Raw genomic sequence first — 21,166 nt, 5'->3', positions numbered from 1 at the left:
CCTTTAAGAGAAAGCTAGTTTCTAACTGCATGATAGTGGATTGCATGAAGTAAATCATGCTCAGAAAATAACTATTACTACAACAAAAACTTGTGCTGGAAAAAATGTCTTCACTTCCAGTGTTCTGAACATGAACATTTCATACATCTGTTCTTAATACCTGCAATACCTTATCTGCCTACAATTTACCTGATGAATCTTTTTCACCCCTACTGAGTTCCAGATTCTTCCCTTCACTTCAGTTATATGTCTATTGTATCTTGATCTTCTTTCCTTAATAATCTAATTTGTTTAGGTCTCTTTGTAAGAAATGTTAACTTCACTTAGTCAGGTATTAGAGTATAACAGAATCTAAGCTCTATTAGTAGAGTCAACATGTATGCAAGTGAAAACAAAGTTGCTTTTAAAGACTGAATTCTTAAAAAGACTATTTGAATTCTATTCAACAACCATTTACTGAGTATGTACCATGAAAAACCGGTCTGAAAATTTCATAAATTAACCACCATTTCACAGAAAATACAATCATTCCTTCCTCTTGCTCTGATTAGACACAAGAGAGGCAGTTTTAGTGCTTAAAAACAGTATTGAACCTTTATATGGAAATAATTCTTTGAACTTACCTCATTATATTTTCTAATACTTTTTCTCATTAACCAGATTTTGTCACTCCTTTTGAGTCTCATAATTCAAAGACTGAAAACTGGGCATAAGGGAGAAACTATCTTATGAATCTAGAAGATTGGTTGAAAATGCTTATGCCAAAGATACGTGACTATGAGCCAAAGTAATACGCAAACTCAACAAAGCATTTAATCATACTTTTCTTCTTTGAAATATCACTTTTGTAGGTTTAATGATTATGTTCTACTTAAGTATGACAGTTGGCCTATTCTTGTTTGCTTTAAGCCTCACTCTAAATTTCACAAACTTAAGTGGCCATTAATAGTAGTCGACAGGTCACCACCTTTCAGTATGGAAGACAGTGAGAACACTCCTAGGTTTTCCACAGCAACTGGGAATTTTCCCTGCAGTCTTGCCTTTGGCTCCTTCTCTGGCAGACCTCTTCTCAGGTGTCCTCACTCACTGCCTCCTGTCCAGTTTTCTAAAGTTCTTCCATCTTTCTGAATTAAAATCCTATTTGGGACTCTGAGAGTGCTCTGCTCTTCAGTTTTTAACTGATGTCTCCCTATCTCTGGCCACTAGAAGTAACCATGTATACACCATATATACCATTTTCTAGTTCTTCTATTTCTTTTCTGTCCTCATTATCAGGATCATTACCATATGCAAGGATATTCTGTCACAGTCCCACCAATAATTTGTGCTTACTAGCCAGGTCGTTTTCCCTCTCCTTCCCTGGTAAAAACTTACTAGTGGGTACAGAATGATTGATCCAATTTTATAACGATAAGGAATAACTAAAAATAATCATCCATTTCAAAATACTTGCTTTATATCTCAAAATCAGACACTCTGGCCATTTTCTACTCAAGAATTAAATCATATACTGTACTAATTACTTCTTGTGGTGCATTATCTAGGCAACCGGTAAGTATACTCGATATACAACTTAATAAAATTACATCTTAACTCTCCTGTATCATCTCTCCTCTCCCATCTGCACTGCCTCTGTCTTGTTCAAGTCCTCATGTCCTCTCATCTGGACATTCTGAAGTTGTCTCAGAAACGGTGTTCTTACATATTATCTGAATAGACCTTAATTCATCATCCATACTTCCGCCTGAGTGACCTTTTAAGTAAGCATCTTCAGTCATCACTCTCCTACTAAAAATTCCTTTTCAGTTTTTCAAGATAAAGTCAGATCTCCCAGCACTGAATAGAACCCCCACCCTTGACACACGATTTGGACTTCTGCCTGTGAAGTCTCATCTCTTTCTGCACCTTCCTTTACCCTGGTTGTACTGACTTATTTACAGTCCTTGAATATGCCATGCTGCTTCACAGCCCTGCTTCACCCTAGGCCTGGAATGTCCTTCCTATTCTGGTCTCTGTGAAGAAGATCAGCTTTCAAAATGCAGCTTATGCATCAATTCTTTGAAGAAGCTTTTCCTAACCCTCTCTTGGAGAGAACTGATCTCTTCCTCCTTTGTCCCTCCCCTCCCTTACAATGTGAAACAGGCACATTGTTCTCTCATAGCATTTATAATCCTCTTGTTTCCTAGTTTTCTATATAGCTGTGTCCATCTCTAAAATGTACATTTCAAGAGCATACAGGGCCTCTTATTTCTGTATTCTAACATAAAATAGCACTCAATAAATGTTAAATACATAATGAAGATATCGTTTAAAAGCAACAAGTTACTCCTAAACTTTCTCAGTATCTCCTCTGAGTTGCAGACAAATACTTCTAAATTCTCACTAGACATCTCCACACACATCCTGCAACTACCTCAAGTTCAAATGTCCACAACAAAATTCATTATTTTCCCCTGAAAGTTACTTCTACTTTTGAATTTCCCAAGTTGACCAATGACATCATGATCTACTCTCCTATCCAAACTAAAAATTCCTCTTCCTACTTCTGGTCTGTTTCTCCTTCAGTCTACCCTGCCTAATCATCAGTTATCTGCATAAAAACATCTCTGTTCATGCCACTTCCCTACTTAAAAAATGCATTCTATAGCTTATTCTGTTAATAGGATAAACTCAGATAATTTGGCAAGAACTCTCACAATCTGGCAACACCCACCTTTCCAGCCTATTCTCTTGCAAATTTTTCCCATGGACCTTGACTTTAAGCTCCATAGAAATGTATAAAGCAATGTAGGTAGGTGGGCAATAGCAAGCTTCTCTAACAGAAATATAGATATTTCTAGGTGCGAGAAGCAGGGGAAAAGAAGCAAAATCTAATTGTCTTATTATGTTCAAAGGAGTTACAGGATAATGAGATTAATCTATTTATGAAACTCACACACATATACAGACCCATACATATCAGGGAAATAGGGAAAATGTGTGGGTGTCAAGAGAGCAATGGCAAGCTATGCCGGGCATTCAAGAGAGACACAATGAACCTGGGGAACAAGAACAATCTATACAGGTGTTTTTGATTTGGGAAGTACCTAGCACTTAGCAGATACTCTGAAAAAAATATTATTGGTTAAATGATGAATTTATAAGTGAGAAGTATTTAATCAGACCTTGTCATAAAATATCCTAAGATTATCTATTCCCTTTGCTCCTGGATAAGGAACGTGAAGTTTCTGATCACGTGAAAGGTACCTCCCTCATTATCAATTAATAAACTGGTATTCTGATTTACACAGCAGTCTCTTCCTCATGGATCTAAACTACCCTGAGTCAGTGCACAAAATGAATCTCGTGAATCTAAAATGCTGAGGATCAGCTCCCAGATAACAGTATATTGCCCGATATAACGCAAGTCTTTAAGGTCTCACACCTGCCAGCCAGTCACTCCCAGTGTCACTTCAGCTGCTGACAGGAATACCTGCTACATCTTTGCCTCTGCAGATATGCTAAAACCCAATTCAGAGCTTACTGCTTTCAGGAGGATTCTCTGACACACTCTCCCGACCTGATTTAGTTTTTGTTTTTGTACTCTCATCTTTACCCAACTATATTAGTTATCATAAGACAGTGTAAAGATCTGACTGCTTCCCTTCTAGCCTCTGCACTCTTTGAAGGCCGGCATCATCTTTCTTACTTGCTTTGCTCATAATAAGTGTAGATTCACTGAGTGAATTCTCAATCCTGATTTGCAATATCTCAAGCTAACTCCATTATCTAAAAGTTAAAAAAACTAAACTAATTTTGATTTATATTAACTTGAAAGAAAACAGCAGTCATAAAACACTTCAGGGGATGAGAAATTATTGCAAAGCAGATATGGTTACTTGATAAATGCAGGAATTGCTATTAGGAAGGTTAATTCAAACCCATTCTGTTTACCAGGCACATGCCCTGTTATCACTCAATCCAACCTAACTGTTAGCTTCCTCATCTGTAAAAGGGATTATTAACATCAATCTCATAGCATTTCTGTGAGGATTAACAGAGATAATGTACTTACAGAAGTCTCAGTAAAAATAGCTACAGACATGGCATTCAATATAAGTAAATCTACGGAACCACATAATAGCAAGAAATTAACTTGTCTCATCCTCCTCTGGAAGCTTCCAGGGAAATAAGAAGCTTCCTCCCACTACAGATCATACATTTCTTCCCATAAAGTACAGAAAAGCTAGGTGGGCCAGCCAAGGATAAAAGGGAAGAGCTGTAGGAGTGGGGCTTAAATGTGACCCCTGTTTACTGGGTTTATCTAAGGCTAGAAAACAAGTCAGTCAGAAACATGGAACCTGTCTATGATTCCCCCTTGCAAAACCCCCGTGATCTCCAAAAGGATGTTGCTTAGAGGGGTGATTTTAAACAGAGGAGCCTAGCATTAACAAACCCGAGAACTTCTTAAGTAAAGACTCTAAGAAATATGACCACATTATCTTTTGCATGCTATTAGAAAATACGTAGCATAGCTATCTAAAATTCTTCTTACGTTCTTCTGGTTTCATTTCAGTTATTTTTTGCAGCCAGTTTTTCCACGTTTGGCAGTCACAAGGCTCATGTGCTTCACCAAGGCACTCCCTAAAGAAGAAAACATAGAAAAGGCAATTTTAAAATATTCTTCATCAACATCAAGGTAAAAGAATAGATGGGAAGTACTCTGCCAGTTTCAAAGTTGAGAAAACTGAGGCACAGTGACTACTGAAAGATGAAGCATTTCAATAGAGGAACTGAAAACATGATTCCAAAGCTTGATACTACCAAATCAGGTTTTTTTTAAATCAGTACATTCATTTATACATTTTTAAAAGTTCCAAATAGATTATTTAATATTGATAATTTAGTTTTGCATGCCTTAAGAGCTGTAAAATATTTTTACCAATTAGCTTCTGTCCTCATTAATACTTTAAATTCTTGCAACTCAAAGTGTGGCTAGCAGCATTGCCATTACTCTGGAGCTTGTTTAAACATGCAGAAGAGCAGGCCCCATGAGACCTTTGACTAGAACCTGCATTTTATCAAAATTACCACATGACTCTTCTGCATTTTAAAGTTTGAGAGAGGCTGGCCCCATGGCCAAGTGGTTAAGTTCACGTGCTCCACTTCGGCGGCCCAGGGTTTTGCCGGTTTGGATCCTGGGTGCGGACATGGCACCACTCGTCAGGCCATGCTGAGGCAGTGTCCCACATGACACAACTAGAAGGACCCATAACTAAAAAGAAAAAATACAACTATGTACCGGGGGGCTTTGGGGAGAAAAAGGAAAAATAAAATCTTAAAAAAAAAAAAGAAAGATAAAGTTTGAGAAATATTGTTTTACAACCCCTTCTTGTCATTACTTTTACCTCTGAATCCCCAAGTAATAGCCAGGGCAATCTAATTTACTTTTGAGTTTCACAAATTCCAATTTTCTGTTTCATTGGAATTGGGCAAATTTTGATTTAAATAAATAAAAACATGTCAATTTATCATTTGTAACCTAATTTTATGTTCTTTCTATAGCTATATAAAAATGAAACATTAAAAAGGGCCTAAAGACTTTACAAATTATTTTAATTCAGTATGATGCTATATTCTGTAGTACAAAGCTAATTATTACAGTTAATAGAATATCATTATGGGGGAGAAAAACCTAATCTTTGGGTGCCATCACCATCATCATTATCCATTATCATGTGTTATTTTAAACAAAGATCATATTTGCAAAGTTTAAGTTGTCAAGAAGACACACCTACAGACTCAGTAGTCTTATAAACTAAGAAGTAACATCTGACTACGTTAAGAATGCATCAATTCTACTTCATACCCATTAGGATGGCTACTATTAAAAAAATGGAAAATAAGTGTTGGGGAGGATGTGGAAAAATTGGAACACTTGTGCACTTCTGGCAGGAATGTAAAACAACGCAGCTGCTATGGAAAACAGTTTGGTGGTTCCTCAAAATGTTAAACACAGAATTATCACACAAGCTAGCAATTCTACACCTACATATATATCTAAAAGAATTGAAAGAAAGGACTCAAACTTTTACACTAATGTTCATAACAGCATTATTCACAATAGTCAAAAGATGGGAATAACCCAAGTGTCCAGTGACAGATGAATAGATAAACAAAACATGGTATATGCACACACAATGGAATTAGCCATAAAAAAATGAAATTCTGATACACGCTACAACATGGATGAATCTTGAGAGATTATGCTAAGTGAAATAAGCCAGACACAAAAGGACAAATATTAGATGATTCCACTTATATTAAATATCTAGAATAGGGGAACTCAGAGAGACGGAAAGTAGAATGGTGACTACCAGTGGCTGAGGGGAGGAAAGATGGGGAATTATTCCTCAATGGTCACAGAGTTTGTTTGGGATGATGAAAAAGTTCTGAAAATGGATAGGGGTGATAGCTGTATAACATTATGAATGTACTTAATACCACTGAACTGTATACTTACAAATGGTTTAAAGGAAAAAAAAAAGTACCAGTTATCTTGAAAGAGTAAATTAATTTCCTTAAATTCCTGACGTGACCAAATCTGGCATTTGGGAAATTTTTTCCATAACTGCAGTTTTATAGAGTTCCTTAGCAACTCAGTGGTAACTTAACAGTCATTAAAAAAATATTGGGTTGATTAAAAATGTAAGTAGATATATCACATTCACTTTAGCACACATTAAAATCAACTCTGCTTTCCAGAAAAGTAAGGGATATCTGTGATAACTGTTAATTTTAATTTGGCACATATACTAGCAGACACCAGAGTAAGAAATATGCTACAGATCTAGGAACAGTGTCTCCATATGGTGCTTGAGAATACATGTAAGAATATAGAATCTATATTTCTCATGGCTCTCAAAAAAAATTAAGGTATAAAATAGCCTTATATATCGGCAGTACCTAAAACAAAAAAAATGAAGTCAATAAAATAAATTATTTCCATTAAGTTTAAGATTGTTCCCCCTTGGAGATTAAATGGTGTATTCAGTATTTTTTTCCCTAGTAGAACCAATCCCAGTATGACCGGCTGTGCTGTCAACATTTTCTGACAGAAGCAAGAAAATAATCATGGAGGAAAAAAACCCCAATGTTTTCAAATAGAGTCTGAAAAAATAAATGCCATTCAAAAGGCCATAATTGCTTATCAGTGTGCTTGGTTCACTGAGGTTGTTGCATTAGACAGCAACAGAAGGTTTTCTTTTCCAGAACCTCACAGGAGGCCGTAGACCTGCTGCCTCCTCAGGTGCTAGCCCCATCAGTAGGATCACTTCCGGGTGTTATAACTGGTTGGCACAGTTTCCACTAGTTTCCAATGCAATGCTAAGAGTGAGTATAAAAAGGAGAAGCTTATAAATAAAGGAGAAGCCAGAGAAAGAACTATAAATTAGAAAGAGAGGTAGAGGTTGCCATTTAATACTAGTAAGTATCCTCGAAAACTAAGGCATCTGAGAAAATAAGTCCAAACTTCTTCAAAGTATGGTAATAACTATGATATGAGACATAAGAGGTGATTGATAATCTGGATTATAGAATGTGTAGGGAGAGAGGTTATTCCAAGTGAAGTAATGAAGATACTGGAATGTTCTATAAATACTGGAAAGCTCAATTCCTGAATAAAGTTTTAACCAAGACACCAATGACTGATGACAAGTATTCTGACAGACCTGGTATCTGTTGTAGAGACTGCATCTCAAAATGTCACTAAAAACAAGTAAATGGGGAGAGTAATTTTGGCACATAGTCAACTGAAATTTATCGACACCAATAGAGGGGGTTCATTCAGGGAAAAAAGTGCCTGGTAAGAAATTACAAAGAAAAAAAAAAACGGTTGTCTAACCTAAAATCAACCCTGTCCAAATATGATAATTAATATCAAGAGATCAAGGGATGGCTCTTTTCTTGAAAATGTGTCAATACGCACAACTGTTGGCAGGAATATACAGTGGCTCCAAAGCATTCTGGAAAAGGAAAAATCTACTAATGTTTCATTACTTGACAGAAGAAATTCCTATTAAGAAGTCAGCAATTTCAGTTCACTGCCATTTTAGAACTTTGTTAATGAGCACTCCTGAGTGAATAAGTAGAAATGCTCATTTTGATTCTCCTCTTTAGCTTTCTCCCCTAATTAACAAATCAACCAAAAAAAATTTTTTTTAAAGTTAACATTTTTGAGTATACCAGGCAATGATCTAAATACCTTACCTTACACGTACTGATTCATTTAATCTACATGACAACTCTTTGAAATTGGTACTATTTATCCCCATTTTACATGCACAGAGAGGTTAAGTAATCTGCAAAGTAGCAAGTGGATGAGCTAAGATTTGAAGCCAAAAAGTATGTCTTTGGAACTAGCACATTTTATGTTGACTGTATCAGATACGATGGCTTCTACTGGGTTACCGTTATTGTAAGAGAGGATGCTTATCACCAAGTCACACAGGTAGTTAGTTAGTGCAGAGCTAAGTCTCAAAAGCAGGTCCTGTGGGTCTCCAGATTAACGTCAATCTTGTGCTCTATTGAAACTTGATAAACTGAACTCTCAAGCAGTATTTATTTAGATAGATATGCTACGTTGTATAGAGTAGACATGATATTTAAACAGGGCCTTAGGATTGATATTTATCAAATAAATAGCAACATGTTTTCATTTCTGGGCCGAGGAAGAGCTGGGGAATGTTCTGCTAGTTGGGAGAATTCTTTTTTTCTGGAAAAAACCACTTTTTTTCCAGAACCAGGGCTATTTAGCTAAGGGTCTGAGACTCTGATTTTGCAAGAGATGATGAGACTCAACTATTAAATCCAAAAAGAAGGACAACTTCATTTATTTTGCCCAGAGGACTCTTAGAGAGTCACTTTGCCTGTGAAGTCTGTGGAGGAGATGAAGCATGAAACTACTGCTTTAACTCAATCAAGATTCATGATCCTAACAAGGGAGTAGGTGTTATCAAAATCCTTATTGTGGGTATTGGAGGAAAACAGAATGAATTGATGACAATTTTAATGCAAAGACATTGACTTTCAAAGTTTCCTCAAATATTTGACAAGTCTGCACACGGTGCTCTGATTCACTGGAAACTTAAGTGGACTAGAAACCTGATAACTGTGATTTCTCACCAGGTGCATCACTGTAATGCAAACCATCCTATCAAGGGTTCAAACTTGTTTCGTGGTGGTGTTGACACTATTTTAAAGGCTTCTTTGTGTAGTTTCAGTAAATAAATGCTCCACAGCTGGGTGATATATTAAAAACCCCACCATATTATTATTTAGAATATTCTTGCCAGTCAATTTCAGTAAATAACTCTAAAATATGTTTGACTATGTATGGATTTAGAAAAGATCAATTTCAAGTAAGTTTCTCAGTTTCCAATGGAGATATTGGTGATTAAAGGGACCAAGGGGGCACAGTGAGGTGATACAGGAGAGAAATGACCACTATACCAGGTTAAATTTGAGTTCTTCTTCTCATAAATTAGGATTTTAGTGGCCAAGAAATATTTCTGACAACAAATCTCTAAAAAGTTTCTTCAGAGAAGAAAGACTTTGTGTCAGCTCTGAGGGCAGTGAAGTTACACAGTGGCATGTTCTACTTAATAAAAAGAAAAACAGAAGGGAAAGATCATTGGCTCAAGTGAGAGTCCAGGTTTTGAACACTGTCTAGGGATAATACTATCAAGATCAGACAAATTGTAATTATACAGGCTAGGGGGAGAAAGCATCCTAGGTTCAGTTACTAAAGGCACAGAACTGGTTGATAAACAACTTAGAACAGAAAGGTCTATCCTGTGGTGGGAAGAGAGATGCCTACTCCTGCCTTCCCTACTAACAAGGAATATGTTCAGTTATATTCAGACAGACAAACCTTGGGGGTGGCTCTCAACTGATTCTGTCACATGCAGTTCTTAAAAAGAAGAAATTATCATTGCTATCTCCTGTGGCTTTTGTAATCATTTTTAGAGAATATTTCTGAGTTTTTTGGGGAGAGAGAGAAGCAAACCCAGAATCACATGCCTTTATCTTATTAAGATCTCTCTTGCAAAGCTTCCTTTTGCATGAAGCAGATTTTGTTTCTCTTTTAAACACTAGATAAGGGCAGCAGAATTCTACTTAAAATTTCTTTTTAGAAAATTTTTAGAATTTCTGATAATAGGCAAAGCTCTTATACTATAAGAATAAGAGTAGTAAGCTAAGAATGTAAAAACAGAGATTGTAAATTAATGCCTAGAGAGGTGAAGCAGATGATGTAAAAATCCTAGAATCTACATATATCATATACATACATATACCAATCCTATAGCTTAATGAATATCAAAACTGAAAGGTAACAAGGTTAAGCTGAAGTACTTAAATCTGAGACTGCCTGTCACTGAAATCCATTCCTATTTCATTTAAGTCAAATTCTCTTTCCCTGAATTACTATGCCCAGAACATGATGATTCTATTTGCCAAGTTCTCTATTACCCTCATGAGTAGGAGAAAGACTAAACAATTACCAAATGTGACCTTGAATCCATGTGGCCATTCACAGATCCCTTGAACTAGGATAAAATTTAAAGTACAGCATGTGATCTTGGCATATAGTCTCCAATGGATCTCGAGTATAACCAGCCTAATATTTTGGAGGTGTGAGAAAGAGTAAGCTGACATATTTCTCCAAACATTGGTCTAGAAATGTACAGTTAATAGCATCATACATATGTATAGACATATATAGCTTTTAGAGTCTACCCTATATTATTAGGTTTTTCCATTAGTTTCCTTATCTTCAGTCAAATCAAACTTAACTACTTGCAGTATACAAAGATAGGTGAGGAAAAATACAAGAAAGTCAAAGCTAATCTATAGTAAAAACTAGTAAAAGCTAGACCACAGAAACCATAGAGCTTAAGGAGATAATACCAATCACAGGTTTTTATTTTCCCTTCAAAACTTTATTATTCTCTGATCCCAGCAAATTCTATCTTACCTTATAAACATTTTACTAATTTATATTTTCCATTTTTGTAGCCTCTCCACCAATCCTCTAAATCAGCCTTTTTGGCCTCTTACATAAAGCAGACAACTCAGAAAATGGTTTATGTGATAACTTTTCTCAGTTTCCCCAAGGATAGTACATAGTTAGTACCATTCTAGATGTACTGGATGCATGCAATGGGGTGGTTAGGGCACTACAGCTTAACTTTCTCAAGAAACAGCACACTAACTCAGAAGAAGAAGAGCCTTTATTTTCTTACTTTAAGATTCTTACTCTATGGTAAAGTAGGTTCATATTCATCTAAGTGCCATTTATTTAGTGACAATTAAGCTCACGTGTATTCATTAACTCACTTTTCAATTCTGTAGCTGGATCCTTATCTCTTCTGGTGGGGTAGTGAGGTGGAGTCAGGAACCAACCAGCAAATAGTAAAACATGTAAAACTAAAAACTAGGAATTTGCCTTTTAAATGTTTTGAAAAATTAAGGTATGTGGATATAATCTATTATTCAGTATTTTCTTGCTGAGTGTGATTTAGCCATGAAAGTAGTAAACACAGTTTTCTGTTCATTAATCACTAAATTCAAGCACCTAGCACAGAAGCCTAGCAAATTTTTTCTGTAAAGGGCCAGGATAGTAAGTATTTTGGGTTTTGAGGGCCATACAGTCTCTTTCGTAACTAATCAATGTTGTGGTATCCTGAAAGTAGCCATAGACAATAGGTAAACAAACTGGCATGAATGGGTGTGGCTGTGTTCCAATAAAACTTTATTTTCAAAAACTGGTTTGGACGGTTGTTTGCTGACATCTGACCTTAGAGCTCAGTGCTACATATAGGTTGGCAGTTGAAGAAATATCTTTACCTAATAATGATAATCATGATGAGCGTAAGAAATAGGTCTTGCAAGGTAGGGATAGTTCCATGACTATGCCTTTTTACTATCTGGCAGTACTACAATTTGATTTAGTTTCTGATAAGTAGGTAAGTAAAGAGTATAGATTTTTATTCATTTAAAGTATATCCTTGCATATGCGATTAATCTGGAAATGAGCAAGAAGCAGAAGAAATATTATTTCTTTTTCTGATCATTTAATCAACTAAAACAAAACAGTTAATTATCATTGAATCTACTCTGAGTAAAGCAGAATGCTGACGGCAGACAAACATACAGTCAAACGATTATACACAGTTACAAAGCCTATCCATTACTGATTGATCATCAGTTCATACCTAGTGAGTACTTATCAGACGCCAGAAATTAAACAAAACGCAAGACACACAATTGGTTACTATCTAGGACTGTGCATTAGAATCACCTAAGAGCTTTTTTGGGGGGAGCTCCAATCCAAAACCTACTCAATCAAAATCTCACTTGTTGGGGCCTATGATGAAAATCTAGAAAAGCTGTCTTAGTAGTTTTGGGTATCCCTGGTTAAGAATCACTGCTAGAATCTTCTATTTAAAAAAAAAAGAGTAAACTCTAAACATTTTCTAATCTATAGTAAGCAATTTGGTATTAAAGTTTAAGTGCGTGGGCACTGGAATCAAAAAGAGCTAGGTTCTAATCCCATTTCCACCATTCCCTAGCTGCATAACCCTGGGCAACTTCTCCGTGCCTGAGTTTCCTTATCTGTAAAAATGGGATAATAGTACTCAACTCATAACCTTGTTGGGAAAATTCAATATATGAAAATATTTGGCATAGTACCTGGCACACATCAAGCACACAATAAATATAAACCATTACTACTTATACATTTTTTTAATTAATAAGAATGACATCAAACATACTACAATTTAAAGGTCTGATTCAAAGTACAAAGTCGCTTTAAAAACTGTTAGAAAGGTGATTAGGCTGATTCCAACTTGTCTTGTACTGACCAGCAGAAGAGGTGTCCTTTTCCACAGTCCACAGCCGGAGCTCTGAGCAAGGGGAAGCTCAGTGTATCAGACCCAGATGTATTTGACCCTTGTTTTGTTAGTCTGACTGCTCTTTCACAGCCTGGAGTGGGACACCATTTAATGGCAGGATTATTTTCAACAAAGGCCTGTTTAAACATCAATAACAAAACACAACAGAAAATACTTTAATTCCAAATTCGCATATAGAGTATACCCCTATGTCAATTTACTTTAAAGCAAAAGAAGAGCAAAATAAAAAATAAGTAGTAGTCAGTCTCAAGAAATACTTAAAATAGCACCAGAAAGTACAAAACAACTTAAAAAGAAGGAAAAAACTGGTAATTACCTTAGTAAGGATGTGATCTTCTATATTTATGTTTACATTTATATTTCACAAGGAGGTAAAAGACCTATACAATGAAAACTATAAGACATCACTAAAAGAAATTGATGATGACATAAAGAAATGGAAAGAGGGGCCAGCCCTGTGGTCAAGTGGTTAAGTTTGCTCATTCTGCTCTGGTGGTCTGAAGTTCGCCAGTTTGGATCCTGGGTGTGGATCTATGCACCACATATCAGGCCATGCTCTGGTGGCATCCCACATAGAGGAACTAGAATGACCTACAACTATATAGTAGGGCTTTGGGGAGAAAAAAAAAAAAGGAAGATTGGCAACAGATGTTAGTTTAGGGTCAATCTTCCTCACTAAAAAGAAAAAAAAGGAAGAGAAAGAAATGGAAAGATATTCCATGCACATGGACTGGAAGAACAAACATAGTTAAAATGTCCATACTACCTAAAGCAGTCTACAGATTCAATGCAATCTCAATCAGAATCACAGTGACATTCTTCATGGAAACAGAACAAAGAATCCTAAAATTCATATGGGACAACAAAAGACTCCAAACAGCTAAAGCAATCCTGAGAAAAAAGAATAAAGCTGGAAGCATCACAACCCCTGACTTCAAAATATACTACAAAGCTATAGTAATCCAAACAGCATGGTACTGGCACAAAAAACAGGCACACCAATGAATGGAATAGAACTGAAAGCCCAGAAATAAAACTACACATCTACGGACAGCTAATCTTTGACAAAGGAACTAAGAACATACAATGGAGAAAGGAGAGTCTCTTCAACAAATGGCATTGGGAAAACTGGACAGCCACATGCAAAAGAATGAAAGTAGACAATTATCTTTCACCATACACAAAAATAAACTCAAAATGGCTTAAAGACTTGAAGGTAAGACCAGAAACTAAAACTGCTAGATGAAAATATAGGCAGTATACTCTTGGACATCAGTCTTAAAAGCATCTTTTTGAATATGTTGTCTACTCGGACAAGGGAAACAAAAGAAAAAATAAGCAAGTGGGACTTCATCAAGCTAAAGACCTTCTGCAAGGCAAAGTAATCCAGGAACAAAATGAAAAGATAACCCACCAACTGGGAGAAAATACTGGCAAATCATATATCCAACAAAGGGTTAATCTCCATAATACATAAAGAGCTCACACAACTCAACAACAAAAAACAAACAACTTGATAAAAAAATGGGCAGAGGATATGAACAGACATTTTTCCAAAGAAGATATACAGATGGCCCATAGACACATGAAACGATGTTCAACATCACTAATCATCAGGGATATGCAAATCAAAACTAGACTTGGATATCACCTTACACCCGTTTGAATGGCTATAATCACCAAGACAAAAAATAACAAGTGTCAGAGAGGTTGTGGAGAAAAGGGAACCCTCACACGCTACCGGTGGGAATACAAACTGGTGCAGCCACTATGGAAAACAGTATGGAGATTTCTCAAAAAATTAAAAATAGAAATATCATATGACCCAGCTATCCCACTACTGGGTATTTATCCAAAGAACTTGAAATCAATGATTCAAAGAGACTTATGCACCCTTGTGTTCATTGCTGCATTATTCACAATAGCCAAGACATGGAAGCAACCCAATTATCAACTGATAATTGGCTAAAGAAGATGTAGTGTACATAGACAATGGAATACTACTCAGTCATAAAAAAAAGATAAAATCATCCTTTTTGCAACAACATGGATGGATTGAGGGTAAGATGTTAAGTGAAATAAGCCAGACAGAGAAAGACAAACACTATATGATTTCACTCATATGTGGAAGATAAACAAATACATAAACAATGAGAACAGATTATTGGTTACCAGGGGGAAGGGGGTTAAGGGGTGGGCACAAGGAGTTAAGGAGCACATTTATATGGTGACTGACAAATAATAATGTACAACTGAAATTTTGCAATGTTATAAACTATTATGACCTCAAAAAAAAAAAAGTCCATATATTAAGGTTTAAACTACAAAAAGCTGTAGAAGGCAGTTAAAATGCAACTGTTAAGTCACACAAAAAAGTAACTTGCATATGCTTCTGAATAACTTCTGAATGAAAATGAAGATAGGAAAAAAGATGAAATAAACATTGTAATCATTATATGAAACTATTATTTGAAATTAAAAAATACATAAATTTTCAAATTGATAATCTTTACAGCTAAATATTTAATTTAGGAGAGTAAAATATAATCTCTTGGAAAACTTAAAACACCTACTATGTACTTTGAACATTATCCTATCAATCAGTTATAAAAGTGCAATAGGCGATCAGTAAATAGTTCTGAGCAATAGTTTTATTTTTTTGGTAAACTACTACTTTAGCTTTTCACTTTCACTTCTATCATGATTATAAAATAACACTTTAGCTTAAAACTTTAATTAATGCCACATTCCTTTATGCAGTTTTCCTGAGACACAAAAGTCAGAGTCTATTATTTTAGTGTTTTCAAAAATAAAACAAAAAAATTAAAATCTGTTATATAGGTTTAATTAAATCAAAATTATGGAAATCAGACAGGTAATTGGCAGCATACCTTAATATCAAACTGTAGGTATCGTTTGTCCATCTCCTTAGAAACTACACTTTCTATGATATCCACAGGCACAAGTTGGAAGCAATCATATGCAGGGCAGAAAATGTTGTGAGCTTCACCTTCTTGAATTTTCAGATTCAAAAACCTATTAAAATGATCAATAGACAGAAAAAACATAAAGATATAATTTATTTGCATATTCTAAGAATTTTTTCTTTATGCTGAATTTTGTTAGTATAGTTAAAATAACATCACTGAACAGAGTGTGGAATATCACTGTAATACACTGATTTATATAATTCACAAACTATTCAACAATTACTACCTGTCCAACATTAATTTTATATATATACAAACATATATACATATATTTATATGTTTTATATGTTCATGGTTTGCTTTATCCTCTCTAAAAAGTTGAAACAATAGATTTATTTAATATTAAAAATTCAGAAATGAGTGGTTTAGAAATGTCATATTCAATTCTCAATATTCTCCACCTTCAAATAAAAGGGAGCAATTGAACAGAATTAAACCACAGATAATTTAACAGATTTTGGGGTTGCAGTGGAATATAGCATGCTTTTGTGAAGAAAAGGTTTTATGCTTATATTTCATTTAGATGAATATTAAAATGAGTTTCATGTACTACTCTAGGTACCCTAGTCGAGGTAGTAGGAGAAAGGTATCCTAGAAGGTGGCAGGAATCTTGACCAAGGTGAATTAAGAGGTTAAGAGCAGAATTTGAGTTAGAGAATACCAGATCTGCCCTAACAAGTTATATAATACTAATCAATTTATTTAACTGCTCTGTGCCTCAGTTTGACTATCTGTAAAATGGAGATAATAATACGCACTTCTCAGGGTTGTTATACAGATTAAATGGTATCATGTTTGTGAAATATCTGCAAGGTGCCTGGCACAGAATAAGAATTCGTAAATTTCAGCATGGGTTTTATTGTTATTATTATTAATATTGCCTATGGAAAAACAAGAAACAAACTTTTGAAGTGTAGATTTAACACTTAAACCTAGAGAAGATAAACGGAAAACCAGGCAATTAAATCACCATTCTTGAGTCATCACCATAAACAGTTTGATTATTCTACTGCCTACAATATCTTTTTCCTTTAGTTCTCCAGTCTCTTAATTTAATTGCACTTAAAAATATCAAGCTTATAGGGGCTGGCCCCGTGGCCGAGCGGTTGGGTTCGCGCGCTCCGCTGCAGGCGGCCCAGTGTTTCGTCGGTTTGAATCCTGGGCGCGGACATGGCACTGCTCGTCAAACCACGCTGGGGCGGCGTTCCACATGCCACAACTGGAGGGACCCACAGCTAAGAATATGCAACTATGTACCGGGGGGCTTTGGGGAGAAAAAGGAAAAAAATAAAATCTTTAAAAAAAAAAAAAAAAGAATGGGTTTCTACATTTAAAAAAATAAAATAAAATAAAAAAATATCAAGCTTATTGAGATCTCATCAGATCTGCTCCCTTTACTCCATTTTTTTCCTCCACAATCTCATCTGGGCACTTGAGAGAAAACAGAGCCTCTCTTAACATCCTCCTTACCACACCTCAAATCTAGCCATATTAGCTATTTTTGCCTTCCCTGTCACTTCAGTCAGAGGGCTTCCTCCTTTAGCCCCAGGCTATTCCTCAAATCCTCAGGCCAGCTCTGGGGCTCGCACTATCCATTAACCTACTCTCTCTCTCTAATGGCTCTCATCCTTGGCACAATAAACACGCTCAAGTTTTTCCCATCCTGAAAACCTTTCTCAATCACATAACACGTTTTAGTTCCACTTTCCTTTTCTTTCACATCAAAGTTTCCTGACAAAACAATGATTTGTCATTCCTTCCCCAAGTCCATCCCATTCACTTCTCAACCTGTAACACTCTGGCTTCTATCAACTCTTCATTGAATGGCTGGCTTTCTACAAAGCCATTAAGATTACTCATTAGCCCAAATTATTCAAGGTTTCTCAGTTTTTACTTTCCTTTCATTTCTCTAGAGTATCCTACACTGATGAACAGTTCCTTCTTTCAGATTCTCTCTTCCCTCTGGCTTCTAGGACTTATTTTTTCCCCGGCATCCTTCTTCCCTCTGGTTGTTCCTTGTTCATCTTTTTCGCTATGCCTTTTACTCTTCTGATCACTTATATTTTACTGTTCCCTAGAGTATTCATGCCCAAACTCTTCCCTTCCCATTCCATACAATTCCCCTGGGTGACCTAAATATGCCTAACTTAAACTACCACCTGTATGTCAATGACTCTGAAATTTAAAACCCAGATCTCCCTCCTTAGCTATAGATTTTGATTACACACACAATATTTTCATTTAAATATCCCATAGGCATTTTAAATTCAACATGTTTAAAATGTTCCCCTCTATTTTCAATATGATTTTAAAACCACACACTATTCACAAAACTCTGATTTATCCCAATAGAAGGGCATTCTGTACCTTAGTCACCAGTTAAAAAAATTACTTGTATTACTCTGTGTCAGGAGAAACAATTTGGCAGAAGTAAACATGGATGAAGCATTCAGGGGAAATGCTATAGAGTAGCAGTTCTCAAAGTGTGATCTGCAGAGCTGTGAGGGTTCCTGAGACTTTCCAGGGGGTTTATGAGGACAAAACTATTTTCATAATGGTTGAGTATTAAGACTGGTTGTTTTTTGGTTAAAACTGCAGCTGCCTTAGCATGAATCATGGCAGTGGCATTTTGTAGCCAAGTAGATTTTATATTCTTCACAGCTCCACACTTGTGGTTAAAAAAAAAAAAGCCAGGAGCCAGCCCAGTGGCACAGGGGTTAAGCTCACAGATCCACTTAGGTGGCCCGGTGTTGGCTGGTTCGGATCTCAGGTGCAGACCTACCCACTGCTTGTCAAGCCATGCTGTGGCAAGCATCCCACATATAAAATAAAGGAAGGTGGGCATGGATGTTAGCTCAGGGCCAATCATCCTCAAAAAACACACACACACACAAACAACAAACAAAAAGCCAGTTGCATTTAAGAAGGTCCTTGAGGGAGTAATAAACATTATTAATTATGGATTATTAATAAATTTTACTGATTATTTATTTTATTAAATCTTAACCCATGGGTACCCATTTTTTGGGTATTCTGTGCAAAGAAATGAGAAGCAAGCATAACGACCTTCTGCCGCATACCAAGGCATGATAGTTGTCTCAGGAAATTAATTGTTCAAGCTACAAGTAGACTTGCCTGCTTTTATCATGGGACATTATTTTTATTTGAAAGAACAACTATAAACAATGATTATTCAGACTTGGGTATATGGTAAACTTTTTAAACAAATGCATTAAGTGAGCCTGCCACATCAAGGAAAAAAGTTGATGGTATTTGTTGCCAATGATAAAATTCAAGCCTTCAAGTAGAAAGTAGAATTTTGAAAAACTCTTATCTGCTATTGTGACCTTCACAGCTTCCCAATATTTAGAGACTTTTCTGATGACACTGGTGGTGATATTAACTAATGTGATTTTTTTTTTACTACAATATGTATGTGAAATACATTAACATTGGAAGATCTATGTAACCCATTGAGCCAATATTTTCAAAATGATGTTACAAGACCATGCATGGGTAAAAGATCCAGTAAAAGTGCAGGATAGACCAATGGATTTTAATGTAAAGAGTACAAAAAGTCTATTGATATGGTTTCAGATTTTACACTGCAACTAACGATTAAGAAAACTATCACTTGTTGAGTTTTGATGTATATCAAAGAGTATCCACACTTATCTGAATAGGCTGTTAATATACTTTTCTCTTTTCCATATACACATCTGTGTGAGGTCAGATTTTCTTTATAGATGTCAACCAGAACAATATATCATAATGGACCGAATGCAGAAGGAGACATAAGAATATGGCTTCTATTAAGCCATATACTAAGGAGATTTGCAAAAATGTAAAACAATACCACTATTAACTTTTTTACTGGAAATAGTTATTGTTCACAGTAAATGTTATGTTAACATATAATGAGTTTCTTACTGTTATTTAAAAATGAATAAACAAATATTAAATTTTTAGTGTTAATTTCTAATATAGTATATATGGATAGATACCACCCATATAAAACGAAGTGCTTTGACGTCCTCAACAATTCTTTTCTTGTAATTAATTTCTAGCCTTATAGCATTATGATCAGAGAAGATGCTTGTTATTACTTCAATTTTTTTAAATTTGTAGAGGCTTGCTTTGTTTCCCAACATATGGTCTATCCTTGAGAATGTTCCACGTGCACTTGAGAAGAATGTGTATTCTGTTGTTTCAGGGTGAAGTGATCTATATATATCTATTAAGTCCAATTGTTGTAGTTTTCCGTTTAGCTCCCCTATTTCCTTGTTGATTTTCTGTCTGGATGATCTGTCCATTAATGTGAGTGGGGTATTGAGGTCCCCTACTATTATTGTGTTGTTTTTAACAGTCTTCCTTTAGGTCTGTTAATAGTTGCTTTGTGAACCTTGGTGCTCCTATGTTGGGTGCATAGATATTTATAAGCGTTATTTCTTCTTGATGAAGTGTCCCTTTGATCATTATACATTGTCCCTCTGTGTCTCTCTTTACCTGCCTTATTTTGAAATCCGTCTTGTCTGATTTAAGAATTGCAACATGTGCTTTCTTTTGCTTGCTATTAGCTTGAAGTATTCTCCTCCACCCCTTCACTCTGAGCCTGTGTTTGTCCTTGGGGTTGAGGTGTGTTTCCTGGAGGCAACAAATTGTTGGCTCTTGTTCTTTAATTCATTTTGCCACTCTGTGTCTTTTTATTGGAGAGTTCAATCCGTTTACATTGAGAGCGATTATTGATACATGTGGACTTAATGCTGTCAATCTGTTGCTCATTATCCTGTTTTCCTGCGTTTCTTTTCCTGTGTGCCTTAGCCTACTCATTTAATATTGCAATTTCTTATGCTGGGTTTCTTAGATTTTTTCCTTATTTATGTCTTGTGGCTCTGTTCTGTTTTTAGTTTAGCGGCTACCCTTAAATTTGTATTTAGAATCTCGTGTATAATATAATCTATTCTCTGGTGGTCTCTTACTTACTTGGCCTAGACTGATTTAGTCCCTTTGCTCTTCCCCTCCTAAATTATTATTTTCATTTCTTATTCCAACTCACGTTATGAGTTTGTAGTTAGAGTGATAAGATCGTCTTTGCTTTGGTAGTTTCCTTACCTTTGTCCTAATGCTGTAGTTGAATATTTGCTATCCTATTCTGGTTCTATCTATCTGTCTCCCTACTCTGTGGTTTGTGACCCTTTTCTCCCTTTTTTCTTTTTTCAT

The 21,166-nt window shown here is 35.7% G+C and overlaps 1 protein-coding gene across 3 annotated transcripts in view; it reads right to left on the bottom strand.

Annotated features, from left to right (window-relative positions):
• The window catches only part of ANKIB1 (ankyrin repeat and IBR domain containing 1), a 134,375-nt gene that overhangs the window by 24,440 nt on the left and 88,769 nt on the right, over positions 1–21,166 (bottom strand). For all 3 annotated transcript variants that reach the window (XM_023639183.2, XM_023639184.2, XM_070265662.1), the window contains exons 8-10: positions 15,848–15,992; positions 12,906–13,072; positions 4,535–4,623 (exon numbers count right to left, since the gene is read on the bottom strand). In XM_023639183.2, the coding sequence (XP_023494951.1) occupies positions 4,535–4,623; positions 12,906–13,072; positions 15,848–15,992 (401 nt within the window). The remainder of the gene's footprint in view (positions 1–4,534; positions 4,624–12,905; positions 13,073–15,847; positions 15,993–21,166) is intronic.

Source organism: Equus caballus, chromosome 4, assembly GCF_041296265.1.
Source record: "Equus caballus isolate H_3958 breed thoroughbred chromosome 4, TB-T2T, whole genome shotgun sequence".
NCBI classification, from domain to species: Eukaryota; Metazoa; Chordata; class Mammalia; order Perissodactyla; family Equidae; genus Equus; species Equus caballus.
Note: the sequence above shows the minus strand (reverse complement) of the source record. Positions and strands in the feature narration are given on the sequence as shown.